A 13,674-nucleotide genomic window follows, 5' to 3' on the forward strand; every position below is an offset into this window, starting at 1 on the left:
AAATTGTGTATTGTGTCTATGTGTATGCCTTGAGTACAATGAATAAGGACATGGCGGCGGAAAATTTGGTGCATCCAAGATTGCTGGCGTTTTTGAGACAATACCAGGACCCGGTGAAGAGCTTATTGAAGGAGTTGAATGGGTTTAGCGAGCCGTTGGGGGAGGGATTAGCGAGGTTTATGCCGACTTTCTTGTCGATTAGAGACGTGAATTTGGTGTCAGCGCATTTTTCGTCCGCGTTGGGAGGAGTGGAAATAACGCAGCCGCCGAGTGACACGACGTATTATCACATGATGAAGATAGAGAACATAAGATCTTGGTACACAGTGCTGATGTTCTATTTCCCGGATAGGCTACTCACTAAAGAGCGGATCGAGCAGTTAAAGGAGGTGATATCGGATACAACGTTCGTGCCAATGCTCCAAGATAAAATGTATATTCTATCGAAGCTGTACGAGGAGTTGTTGGTGTATAAGGTAAAGGGGGTGCAGATGGGCAAATTGAAAAAGTGCATCAAGGAATCGGCGATAGACAGCGTGAGGTGTGCGGAGATGCATCGAAAGCAGAGGTTGTTATGGAACCACGAGTTGCTGGTTTGGCATGCGCTATTGAGCGATACTCCAGCGCTAGCGGGCCCGAAGTTGCCAGTAATACTGGGACTGTTGGCAAACGCGAGGGAAGAAATTTTTTGGTACTTTAGGTATCAGGCGAACTTCGCAAAGTTGAAGGTGGGCCAGCCCATGGCCGATGACACAACGGTATCGGAGATGATCTACTATTCTACGTGCATTCAGCGAATCTTGGTACAGCAGAAGGAGTGCGTGGTAAGATATTGCGTGGATTATTTGAGGGGAGCGGATACGGGTTATTTGAAGGGTTTGGTTCAAGATGCAGAATTAGTGAGTATGTTGGGGGAGGATTCGAGGGTGGTGTTCTCATGGGTGATTCAATGGACGAGCATAGCTGAGCCTAATTGGGATTTCGCTAAGGTGGAACAGAAGTGGGCGGAAATTCAAGTCTATTTTACGTTATTAGACCGGAACTCGCAAGAGAGGCTCGATTACCTGGCGAAAGTAGTGAACCGACTGCAGCATATACTGTTTCATATTCGAGTAGTGAATTCGCTGGAGAGCCTTATTAGCGAGTACACATCCTTGAGGGAATTGTGGTATTTTGAGCCACATGTGTACGAATTCTACGAGCGGCTGGCGCTTGGAAATTCGGAGGATTTCTACAAATCTCACTTGGTATCCTCGTATTTGGTTTTATTGTCTCAGGCCGTGGAAAACGCCCCGCCTTCGAACAGGGCAATAGCGAAGGAATTCAGGGACTCGTCGCGACAGTTGGCGCTTAAATTCATCAAGAACGTTTGCAGTCGAATTATTCAGCTTTTAGAATATATATTCATATTTAAATGCTATTATGAAGATCAGACCGTCCCAAGTATGATGACAGAGAGCATGTCTCACGCCTTGAAGAAGGGGTCCAAGTCGTCGGCGTCTGCGGCCCAGCATCCTGGATGGGAGTGCCAGTGGCACAATCAGGTCCAACTGAGCGATGCGGAAGATGCCATCAATTTGCTATGGCCTCTATGTCGCGAGTTTGAAGAGTTCAAAGGTATCGTTATAGGTAATGTACTGATTTATCCAAAAGCCTATTTGGCAGAAAAAATTCGCAAGGCAATGAAGAAACGAATTGTTGAACAGGCCTGGCTTCAAGGACAGGAACGTCCCAATTATTCTGGGTTCTCTAAGGACGACTTGATTTTGAGACAGCCTAGCGCTCTTTATCATCGTGTCTTTCTGCTGATTCAGGAATATCAATACTTTGACTATTTTGTCAATTTGAATATGCCTGCGTTAGTTAAAAATGTCATCCAATCTTATTTAGCCCCTTCGTCCCAGTTTCAAAACCGCAAAGCGCAGGGCTCCACGCTCACAGATGCAGTCACTTCTTGGTATGCTAACTCATTCTTCAAACAGAGGTGCACCAGCCCGATCGTCTCAGCTCGATACCTATCAATGCGACGTGTGTTCTTCACCACCCCCCATTACACATTCAAAGTGGAGAGATATATTGAGTCCAATGAGTTGAATGCACTCGTCAGGCTCCTTGGTCCCTGCGGAATCCGACACCTTGATTGCGCCATGCTTGACTGCACCGTTCAACAAATACGAGTACTTCTAGATGCATTCAAATTGATGAAGCCCCAGCTAAAAACAATTAACAACTCCGAGCTCTATTCCACGCACGTTCAAGTCCTGAAGACGCTCAAATCGAGCACCTATATCCGCGAATTCATCATCTCGGCTATATCTCTAGGACGCATCTTAACCTACAGAAGAATGATATATGATGCCCTGGAAGACGTCCAGCACCAAGTCGTCCCCCACATCTATCAATCCCTCAAAAATACCTGTCAACAAGCCCTTCAAATGTCAGGTTCCAATGCCGACATTTCGGAGCTCAGGTCCCTAGCACAAGACGCTGGCGTCAGAATTATGGGGGACCAGGTGCTCACAGATGCTATATCTGCTGCTATCAAGACAGACAAAGAGCGCTACTCCCTTCTACCTCTCGCCTTTGTTGTTTCCCTGTTCTCTTCAAGCGAATGGAGAGATGCCAACTTTGACCCCGTCACTCAGTCTTTCGACAATAACATTCACCTCGTAGCCAGGGCTATCATCGATACCTTCTGGTTTTTCTCCTCTATTCAAAAAACAGGTCGCCAAGAATACTTCGAAAACCAGTTCATTTTCTTCGTCGGTAAATCCACCACAATGTTGGCCTACCTCATTGCTGACCAAAAGTTAGAAAAAGCTGTCCCGAAGGAATTCATAAACATCCTAATATTCCTAGATCTATTCGTCAAACTCATCCCATTATCGTTCAGGCGTAGAGTCAAATGGCATCTCCCTTACGCCCTTATCCGCCTCGCTCGCACTACTTCGAAAAAGAAAAAAACCTCTTAAACGCCAGAAAAAATGCTCTCCTCAGCGCACGAAGCCATTTCGCCGACTCGCAAGCGAGCTTCTAGCGAAAAACAAATGCTCATCTACTCTGCACAGTTCGTACACACAATGTCCACCATACACGAATACGCTCCATCGACCTACACACCCTTACGTTCGCGCGCGTGCGTTCGCAGAGCCCCACTCACCTCTATCATACAGTTGTGCCATCTCGTCGGTGCTCCTGGGCAACGCCCCCCTCCATGTGCTTTTGCCCGCCTATCGCAAACGTTCACCTATTTATAGCACCTGTGTACATGTACATACGTTTACGCTGTAGGAAAAAACCATTATTATATACTGCTGGAAGAGGTAGCCAAGGCGAGGTATTGGCGAATTCGGACTTAAAGCATGATTGTCCTCGGTGTGACTGGAGGCATAGCCTGCGGTAAGACGACGGTGACTAGCTACATGCAGAAGGTAAGTACACCACTTCGTATTTTTTTTGTGTGAGAGGCGTTCTGTGCGATTTTCGCGAGTCCGTGACATGCGTTGACGCGTTGGTCTTGCAGAGCTTCGGCCTCCCGTGCATCGACATGGATCAGATATCGAGGGACGTTGTTCACCCGGGAAGTCGGACTTATTTCCGCATTAAGAATGCATTTCCAGAGGTTTTTCCGAAATCGGATTCGAGCTCTGAGCTGCTGCCTTTTGACCGGGCGGCGCTTGGCCGCATTATATTTGCTGACCAGAGGCAGCGGAAAAAGCTGAATCAGATTATGTTCGTACCTCTTATCTGGGAGCTGTTGAAAAACATTTTTTTTGCCTACTGGAGGGGCACCGATATTTTGGTTGTCTCGGCACCTCTGCTCTATGAGGCGAAGCTAGACAGGATATGCACGGCTGTTTTGGTTGTGTTTGTGGAGCCAGAGTCGCTGCAGATTGAAAGGCTGATGAAGAGGGATTGCATCGATCGAGAACAGGCTAAGTGCAAGATCGACGCCCAAATGCCGCTTCAAGAGAAGAAATGCCGCGCTCGTTTCTGCATCGATAACAGCCGAACGAGAGAAGAAACAATAAGGGAGTTAGAGGACGTGATGACCAAGGTGAAAAAGCTAAAACCCTGGCTCCCGAGGAACACCTTGGTTTCGTATTTAGGTCTGGTCTGTCTGAGTATATTGATGATCTATTTCTGGCTGAGAGATAAAGGCTCAAATTAGACCATCCGCACAATAAAGCAAAAACTTCGGGGAAAATACACGCCACCAAAGAGATAGAGAGAAGGCAGGCTGCGCGCCCCTCTGGATAAACGAGGCAGTACGAGTCCAGCACCCAATGTCTGAACCATGATGGAAAATCTCACGCGGACTGAATAGTAGCTATTGAAGCACTTCCTTGCTCGTTTAACCAAAATGATACGATAGGAGTACAAAAAAGTTCATGCCATTTGACAGATCCGAGCCCAAGAGAATTGGCAGAACACACAATATTGCCAAAACTGGTGTGCTGATGACTTGAGATAGACTCATGAACGAAGTTTTTATTAGTTCGCGTTCGAAGACGATTTACCATCCTGCGATAACACCTGCTACGCCACACTACTATCCGCGGGGTACTATATCGTAGGGGCGCATTCATTTCTGCAACATTGAATGATTGAGACCATATGACGCAAAAATATGTATTTTGCTAATCTAGATGTTTTTCTATCGCTAGGTGCTTTTCCAAAAGGGCATATCCTAGAAACGTTTAGTCTAGCGTTTGAAATACTTTTTCAAGAGTATGAGAACGTTAGGCACGTTGAACGACATGTATGATATCAACTTTGTGTAAAGGATATGAATATTCACTCGTGGTGTGCATAATGACACGATATTTTGAAGCGGTGATGTAATTGTTCTCTAGAAAGGGAGCTGATGTGTTTAAAAAGGGAAAGAGAAATGAGCAAGTCGAGATTATCGTTGGTTAGACATTTTAACTGAAAGATAATTTTTTGAGTCGTTAAAAATTGTGTACGCTGTTTTTTTGCTAGTGTTTTAAAACAGGGCTATACATTTTTGGGGTCAGTTGGTGGCTGCTGATGTAGAACAAATAGTCGATAGCAGTTGAAGTGCTATGCGCATTGTAAGGCTATTTGGAAGATACTGGTGGCCAGTGCTGTCGAAAATATCTCGAACAAAAAATTGGGAAAAACAGATATCTCTCACCTGAGCAGTCTGTCGTGGTTGAACTTTCATGTCACGCCACCGAAGGTACTCTTTGAACAGCGATCTACAAATATTGCTGCCATCAATATGAAGGGGGGAATGTACAAGATTCGGTATGCTGACTTGAGAAAAAGCCTGTATATCGAATAAGAAGTACAGGTGAAATTGAGCGTGGAAGAGAATGCAACCAAATAGAGGATGATTTTTTTTTTTGACAGTTATTTTATGCATCAGAGATGACAAGTCCACTTGTACCTATCATTTCTCCCTCCATTTTATCGTCGGATTTTGCGTATGTTTGAGTTTTAGGCGCAAGAAGGCATGGTGAGACCTTACAAGCTCTCATTCTAATGCCTCTCTAACCTAAGTCTTCGAAAACAAACACCTCGAAATCAGATTCCTGGGGCAGGAAGTTCAGAGGATGATTGATTTAGGTGCAGATGCCATCCATGTAGATGTGATGGACGGACATTTTGTCCAAAACATCACTCTAGGCCCGCCGATAGTCAAATCGCTGAGGAACTATATAGGCCCGAAGCCAACTTTGGACTGTCATTTAATGGTTTCAAGACCAGAGAATTGGATAGATGCATTCTCGGCAGCTGGAGCGTCCAGTCTGACAGTGCACGTAGAGACGTTTGGTACGTTTTAACCACTGCAAGTATGTGTGAGATATGCGCCTATGACCTCCGCGTTGCAGCACATACATACATAACACAGTACATATATACATTATACACAGAATGCGTGTACGGCTGTACACGCGCGACATAGAAGAATGTGTTCCTTTTGTAGGTGGTTTTTGGGCCATATTTAACATCATCTTGACATGACTGCGCTTTTGAGTTAACGTTTATTTCCCCTTATACGTTAATCTGTCCGAATAACGCACCCGTAGATGTCGAATTGGGAAAACACATTGTCGAAAAAATAAAAAGCACCGGTCTGAAAGCTGCGTTGGCACTGAAGCCTGGTACGCCTGTTGAGGCAATTATTCCATACATGCAGAGCCATCGGTCAATGATCGATATGGTGCTTGTGATGACCGTTGAACCCGGGTTCGGAGGCCAGGCGTTTATGAAAGATATGATGCCAAAGGTAAATTTTTTAAGATCCCGTTATTCAGACTTGAACATCCAAGTGGACGGTGGACTTACATTGGACACCATCGATATGGCAGCAAAGGCAGGTGCAAACGTTATTGTGGCGGGATCGGCGATATACCAGGCACAAAACCCGAAAGAAGTCATCAGATCATTTAAGGACACTGTATCAAAATGTCTTCAAGGCTCCTGAAACACATAAATAGGAGAAGTGCAATTTTGGCGCTCGATACCACTGAAAAAATTTCTCATGATCAAAAAGTCAGTCAGTGATAAACAAGCAGGTGTTTGTAACAATCTTGACTCAGACAATATCAAAAGACGTTCAAATTTCATAGACTGGTCTCAAGAGTTTGGTTTTCATGTATCACTCTGCAAAAAAAAAAAATTGAGCATAAAATAGTTGAGAGAGAATCAACACTCGAAAGTTTATTTTGTCCATACACAGAAATATGTCGATACATATTATTAAAACAGTAACCTCATATCTTATCATTAACATTGCATGGTCAGCATAAATCGTAATTCTCTCACTAAAAAGCCCCTTCGCTTTAGTTGATTATTTAATATTTTTACAATAAGATTATTACTTTTCGCTGCATATTATCTCTGTCATCCATCCCCTTTTTGACGAAAAAATTTTTATAACAAATTTTTTTCTGCTTTTCACCAGAAGTTCATTATACGCATGGTCCTGAATATTATATTGCAGCAGCTATTAACACAGTAAAAATTGACACAAACGCAAAACAACTAGAATTTTACCAGCACGACCGTGATATCATCCTTGCTTCCCATATCAGCGGCATCTTCACACAGACTTTGGCATACTGAATTCAGATTGATCTCTTCATTTGCCTTCAAGTACTTATGAATTGAACTGACCACCTTTTCAGGTTCAAACATGTCAAAAAATCCATCTGTGGCCAAAACTAGAAATTTGTCCTGCAGACTTCTTCTCATCACAGTAATCTCAGGGGAGGAACTAACAAGGGATTGCAAATCGCGTTCCGAAGTTGGCAGTGGACTTTTCAAACTTCCTACTGACTTTGTAGGATAGGAAATCGTCATCTTAAACAGCTCCTCTGTTTTTTTTTTAAAATTTTTTTTTCGCATAGAATCGACTGTGGCGCCTAATTCGTTCAACGCTTGATCGAATGTGATCAACTCGTTTTCTTTTTTAGATTTGGAAGCTGGGCAATCCATCATATCTCTGCTATATACCGTATTTGGCAATCTAGAACGTTCTGTGTCATAAACTGGTTTTCTCCCATATTCAACTGCAATACTACTATGCCGATCATCTCTTCTTTTTTTTTTTACTGACCCCACGTCACAATCGTTAACAATGTTTTCAAATTCCCTAAGCGCGTTTGCTTTCTCCTGCTGAGTATCAGGGATTGATACAGATAAAGCAAACCTACTTCTTCCAGATCGGCTGCTTCTTCTGCTGCCTCTAACAAGACCTATTAACGTTTTGATAATTTCCGTATCTTCTTCATATAAAAACTTGTACGAAACAAAATCATCTCTAGCTAACTTTTTATACGTCCTATCCCCAATAGCTCTAGAAACAGCCAGAGTGCCATTGACCCTTTTAAACCTCACGTAGCCGCCCAATTTTTCAATTCTTTTTTTTTCCAGATTTGCTTTGTGATCGCGACTTAGTTCAAACGGCTGCACTCCACCTTTTGGAGAAGTTTTAGCTAATAGAGCCTTGGAATCACCCAAGTTCGCGACAAAAATACGAGTTTCGTAAATCAATAACATATTAACACAAGAGCCAGAATAGTCATTCATCAAAGCTGAGAAAAGTAGAAAATCTTTTTCTGTTTTTTCAAAAGCAGCGAAAATGGCATAAATAAACAATTCATCGCTTATAACTAGAAATCATAGCGAGATTGTAAGTAATGTAATTAACCACAGTTTCTTACGTTATAGGCGATCTGGTGAATTCATAAGACGTGTTCGTAAAATGCATAAAAACATACCGCTTTCATCGCTGTAGTTGATTAGCTTTCCCAGGGCTACAGCCAGATTTTTGTGCAAAAACCTCTGGCAATAGCTCGAGCATAAAAAACCACCGTGTCCATCGTAGACTGCGGCGAAAAAAATGTCACGTCCTAAATTGTCAAATATTAGGAGTTGGCTGGAACTGCGATATCTCTCAGGATAATACATACCCTGGCGATCTACGGTTAGAGGGCATACAACTAGATGTTGGTCCTCATTCGAATGCCGAGTACCCTCCTTAGTATTCATTCCATAAGCATTACTGAAGATATGATTTGTTAATGAAAGCTCTAGAAATACATTCTCGTTCTTCTATAGTAAAGGCGAGAGCGCATACATTGGGTGTTTGATTTCCATAGCCATTCATTAATTAGACGTTGACCTATGACCGAGAATGAATTTAACATTATAATTGGATTCGCTTGACACCGTATTTCAGTATTTTTCAGCACATATAAAGAGTGCCTTGTCATAACGTACTTATACCACCTGGTCTCCTATCCAGTGTAACTGCGAGGTTTATTTTATTTTGTTATATATGGAAGACGCTCGAAGACGCCACGACATTTTTGGTATCGTTGTCGTACACAATTGTGGTAACAAAAATTTTTTGTTATAATACACTTAAAATAGCTTAGATCCCTCACTATAATTTTTGTATTCCTACCAGCATGGTATCCGATGTCGCCGCAAACGACGACTGCAAAGGAGTGACTGAGTTGAGGAACAAAGTTTTTGTCAAGAACCTCAGCAGTACTACTACGGATGAGATATGTGATTATTTTATTTTTTTTATGACTTGTGCATGGCACGAAAATAGAGACGGATCCCGCTGGATATCCCGATGGCCCTGCGATAACTTCAATGCTTTCACAATATCAGAAATTAAACACATTCACTAATATTCCTCAGTCATTACGATTTAATTAAATTTTTCGAAGCTCTGGCGCCTTTGAAGAAGTGCTATGTGATAAAAGGACAAGGTACAGGATTGACGCGCCATTCAAAGTGTTTGTTTAGTATATGCACAGTGCGTAGACCTGTTGCACAGATCTGTTATACGGGGTAACTGACATACAATATTATTGGTTTTTAGATGGGTTATGTCGAGGATATGGCTATGCCCAATTGTATGTAGACATGGCGAGAGAGTTTGAATTATCTGGTTCACCGTTGACGTTTTTTCTATGAACAATCTTATGTGGTTTACAGTGTTTTTGAAGAAGACGCGAAAAACGTGATTGAGAAACTCAACAAAGCTGTTTTGAATAATCAAGTAGTTGATATTGAATATTACAAACGTAAAGGTTTGTATTTAGATTGAGTATATTTTTGGGGACGTCACCAACGTGGCTGCAGTGATGGCAGCATGCTAGAGTTTTGTCTAATTGTGTTACCTTGTTTGACTGAATTTCAAAGAAAAAAACATTGGTTTTAGTTCTAGAGATAAGTCTGAAAAAAATCGAAGCGCTGATGCCAAGAGCGAGCCTGAAAAATGCCGGAACCTTGATTTTAAGGATGAGCTTGAAGAAGACCGAAACCTTGATTCCAAGGATGTGCCTGAAAAATATCGAAGCGCTGATTCTAAGGATGTTCGTTTGAGCAAGGTGCCCAAAACTAAGGTTGATAGGGGCCGCGCGGCCGCATCGAAAAAGACAAACTCTAAATTATTGCGTAAGGCAATATCTTACAAACTTCGAGATAAAAAAACATCTAAATCCGTCTTGATACCTTCTAGAGAATCTGACCAGATGAGGATAAATGTCAAGAGGTTGAGCGTCGCAAATAGAACGGTAGCGATTTCCAATCTTCCCAAGCATTTGACGTTTGATCAAATTTCACAAGTGAAAAAAATAGATGGCTTTCAGGCACTTGAATTTCCTTTGGAAGATGATCCGCATGCTGCCTATGTACTCTTTTCGAGCGTCAACAAGGCAGCCTTAGGTTTAATCGAGATTCGCAATGCGGCTGATAGTCTGTTTAATTGTTCAAAGTTAGAGATTGACGCTCGTTTGTATTCAATGGCTCGTATCAAGCAGTATACAGTGATAGTGAGAAATCTACCGTATGAATGTACCAAGGAGTTGCTTGTGAAAACTTTCGAGGTGTTTGGCAAGATTTTCGAAGCGTCCGTTCCTCTCAACCCTTCTACCGAGCGCAATAGAGGTTTTGGGTTCGTCACCTTCTCAGATGCGTTCAGCGTTGACAGAGCGATTGCAGGCAGTGCCCAATTACAAATTTTAGATAGGAAGGTCGAAGTGAGTCGTACGGTGAAGCATCGCAAACTGAAAGAGGAACAGGCCGATCAGAGCAAGAGCACTGAAGGCAGCTCTGAAGATGATGATGACTACGAATCTACCGAGGAAGAAGGCGATACGTCCGATGAGTTTGATGATGGAGACAACGAGAAAAAATTTGTAGATGTTGGTGCCGCCTTCGACAAAGATAAACAAGCTGAACACAAACATTTACCTTCCAGAGACTCGGGTACAATTCGACGAAAGGAGCATTCTGGGAAAGGATTTCTTGGCGACGCATCCCTCGGAAAAACCCTTTTTTTGAGAAACATCGCACTAGATACTACTGAGGAAGAAATTCGCCAAAGGTTTTCAGAATGGGGCCCTATCGTTTATGTCAAATTTGTGAAGGACCGAGAAACGGGCGACTTTGTGGGCACCGGTTTTGTGCAATTCGTTCATGCCAAAGATGCGCAGAAGTGCATCGACGACGCCTATCTCGGCTACAAACTCATCGAAGAAAGCCTAGCGATTCGCAAAAAACTGCAGATGCGTGGCGTTAATACACAGAAGGAGAGTGACGTCGTGGTCAATGGGCGTCACCTGGTTATTGACATGGCTGTTACTCGAGAGAACACCTGTAAATTTAAGGCGGAGCCTAAGGTCAGCGACAGTCGAAACTTGTCTTTGGCGAAGTACAGCGTCCTATCTTCAGAGGAGGTCAAGGAATTGACTAAAGCAGAACGGTTGAAATACGAACATTCTCAGCATGAAAAAAAACAGAAACTGTCAAATCCGAATTTTCATGTTTCTAAAACACGTTTGTGCGTTAGAAACTTGCCCAAGTCATTTGATGAAAAAAAGTTGAAACTTGTCTTTAGAAACGCGGCAACGCTTCCTACTCTGCCTCCACCCAGGTTTCACCAAGTGAAGATCGTACGCAATAAGCTCGAAGGAAACAAAAGCCGGGGGTATGGCTTCGTCGAATTCATGAACCATGCCCACGCAAAAGCAGCTCTATTGGCTTTGCATAATAAAACTTGCGCTGAAGCGAACGGCAATCGGTTGTTTGTTGAATTCGCAATTGAAAATATGAGGGTACTTTTTAGTAGAAAACTGCAGCTAGCAAGACAAAAGGAGTTCAAAAAACCAGCGGACTCGAACGGTGACTCATCGAATACGCCCGAGACCGAAGTCCTGGCAAAAGGAAGAGGCCGGCCACTATCAAAAAAACGCAAGAGGGGGGAAACACAGAAGACGAATTACAATAAAGACGACTTTGACGACGCTTCAACTAAGCGTGCAAAAAGAGTAAAGCAGAATTCCTCCTCAATAAAGCCTTCAAAAACCGTCCTTTCCAAAGATCATATCTCGAGCAACAGAGGCAGCAAGAGCGTTGAGGCCAAGAAAAAACTGACGAAACAGGCGATGCGGTTACTCGCAAAGCGCCGATTTCTAAATCAGGTCAGAAAAAGAAACAAGAAGGTGCTCTGAATCTGCTCGAACAAGCCATCAGAACGTATACAAAATTAAAAAAAATACAAAAAATGCCAAACGTCAATCTATATTTACATGATCACAAAATATGCAAGGCAAAATAAGAAAAAAGTCGTGCTTGCCCGCGCGCAAGAAGTATCACTATCTATTCTCTATCGTGGTAGCTATCAGTTGCTTACCTGTTTAGCTGTATGCTCTTATTGTCTTGCTTCTCTATGTCGAGCCAAAACCGCCTTTTTATACTCCTCTTTTTCATCCCACAGGGCCGCCGCATACGCATTGTATGGACTTGAATTATTCGGGTCGGCCAAGAGGGTCTGAATAGATAGCAAAATACTACTTACATTTTGCACTGGACTCCATTTTTCTTTTAGAATATCTAAACAAATATTTCCGTTTTGATCTACATTGGGATGAAAGCACGGCGTTTCGAAGCAAACCACTGGCGCCGTAAGAGGATAAGTGGGGCTAAATTCAATTGTCAACTTGTATTCAAGTCCTTCGTAGACCTGTTAAAATATAAAACGTCAAAAAAACGGATCAAACTTGCAGCCGGGACATGTGGCACTCTTACGCTATAATTTTATGAAATTTCAACGTACCGTTCCGTCCACACCTCTGATACTCGCAATCCATTTAAACAAATTGTCGCCGTTTGGGAAAGCAGATATGCCAGGAACTTGATTTTTCTGAATCACCAAATTAGCTTTTTTTTCTACTATGCTGAATGTGTCGAGCCCACTTAAAACATACCATCATATTCATGAGCTCTACCTGTAGTCTAAGAACGAGGTAATAAAAAAGATCAGACGCCTGACGTGGCGAAAGCATATAGACCCAGTATGCGCGGAATGTACCTCTTACTGACTGCTTGAAGGCCTACAGAGGATTTTGAGTGGTCAGCATTGTGCCTGGATAGAGTGATAGTCATATCTTCGTAGAATAAAATGATTAAGTCGCTGAAGAAAATCAGGGGAAAAGCTTCCAACGGCTAGTTGAGAAAATTTTAGATAACTTTTGATGGTAATTGAAATTTACGGGAATCTATACTTTTGAAAGAGAACACAGTATTTATCTAATTTTTACTATTACACATCGGTACTATTGCTCGGTCGCACCCGAAAGTTCTATGTTTTATTTGCGTCAATTCCTCCCTAGCTTCCTCCTCAGGAACCGTTGAAGTTTCAGCCTTTTACGTCGTTTATGCTTGTTCATTTTGGTTTTTCTCTTGCGGAGTGTACTTGCTCCATACAAAACTTTTTTTTTTTCCTTGCCATCGGCGATGCATTCTTTATGTTCTTTATAGAGAATTTCGCTACATTCTCCCTTCTTTGCCAACTGAGCAAAGTTTTGGAAATTCATTTCTTTCTCTGCTTTTGCCGTACACAGCGCAACGTTAGTTTTTGTGCTCATCGGGGTAGACCTTCGAAGAGACAGCGGTGGTGGTGGTTTGTAAGTGCGGCTCGTCACGGACCTTGGATGCGAGCGACTAGGGACGTTGTTGCCGAGGCGCACTCAGGCTTCAACGCGTTGGATATATGTACGGATCTCGCTGTCGATGGGCGAGCGTGACGAAGTGGATTGAGGCTTCTGCTGGTCCAAGCTTGACGAAGGGGCAGGCGACCGTTCGCTAAAGCGTGAACCGACTTGAGTCGAGTAAAGCCGA

At 42.9% G+C, this 13,674-nt stretch overlaps 4 protein-coding genes and 1 long non-coding RNA gene across 5 annotated transcripts; 2 read left to right on the plus strand and 3 right to left on the minus strand.

Moving 5' to 3' along the window:
* Positions 1-1,674: 1,674 nt before the first annotated feature.
* Positions 1,675-6,758, plus strand: LOC126316786 (nck-associated protein 1 homolog). The gene is made up of 4 exons (XM_049992877.1): positions 1,675-3,431; positions 3,524-5,450; positions 5,555-5,799; positions 6,057-6,758. The coding sequence occupies exon 1, from the start codon at positions 1,683-1,685 to the stop codon at positions 2,970-2,972; it is 1,290 nt and encodes a 429-aa protein (XP_049848834.1). The 5' UTR covers positions 1,675-1,682; the 3' UTR covers positions 2,973-3,431; positions 3,524-5,450; positions 5,555-5,799; positions 6,057-6,758.
* A 53-nt stretch (positions 6,759-6,811) lies between these two features.
* LOC126316784 (uncharacterized) lies at positions 6,812-8,832 on the minus strand. Its single transcript, XM_049992875.1, has 5 exons — positions 8,755-8,832; positions 8,612-8,656; positions 8,445-8,536; positions 8,253-8,384; positions 6,812-8,144 (listed from the first exon to the last, which is right to left on the minus strand). The coding sequence occupies exons 2-5, from the start codon at positions 8,635-8,637 to the stop codon at positions 7,015-7,017; spliced, it is 1,380 nt and encodes a 459-aa protein (XP_049848832.1). The 5' UTR covers positions 8,638-8,656; positions 8,755-8,832; the 3' UTR covers positions 6,812-7,014.
* Positions 8,833-8,925: 93 nt separating this feature from the next.
* On the plus strand, positions 8,926-12,072 carry LOC126316783 (RNA-binding protein 28-like). Its single transcript, XM_049992874.1, has 5 exons — positions 8,926-9,044; positions 9,194-9,257; positions 9,371-9,404; positions 9,487-9,581; positions 9,694-12,072. Exons 1-5 carry the CDS (start codon positions 8,946-8,948, stop codon positions 12,003-12,005), a joined length of 2,604 nt encoding a protein of 867 aa, XP_049848831.1. The 5' UTR covers positions 8,926-8,945; the 3' UTR covers positions 12,006-12,072.
* A 133-nt stretch (positions 12,073-12,205) lies between these two features.
* Positions 12,206-12,951, minus strand: LOC126316787 (probable ubiquitin-conjugating enzyme E2 C). The gene is made up of 4 exons (XM_049992878.1): positions 12,866-12,951; positions 12,762-12,789; positions 12,611-12,697; positions 12,206-12,517 (listed from the first exon to the last, which is right to left on the minus strand). Exons 1-4 carry the CDS (start codon positions 12,937-12,939, stop codon positions 12,206-12,208), a joined length of 501 nt encoding a protein of 166 aa, XP_049848835.1. The 5' UTR covers positions 12,940-12,951.
* A 156-nt stretch (positions 12,952-13,107) lies between these two features.
* On the minus strand, positions 13,108-13,561 carry LOC126316793 (uncharacterized). Its single transcript, XR_007556278.1, has 2 exons — positions 13,483-13,561; positions 13,108-13,378 (listed from the first exon to the last, which is right to left on the minus strand). It is a non-coding gene; the product is annotated as an uncharacterized LOC126316793 (long non-coding RNA).
* Positions 13,562-13,674: the final 113 nt, after the last annotated feature.

Source organism: Schistocerca gregaria, unplaced genomic scaffold (assembly GCF_023897955.1).
Source record: "Schistocerca gregaria isolate iqSchGreg1 unplaced genomic scaffold, iqSchGreg1.2 ptg000599l, whole genome shotgun sequence".
Classification (NCBI taxonomy): Eukaryota; Metazoa; Arthropoda; class Insecta; order Orthoptera; family Acrididae; genus Schistocerca; species Schistocerca gregaria.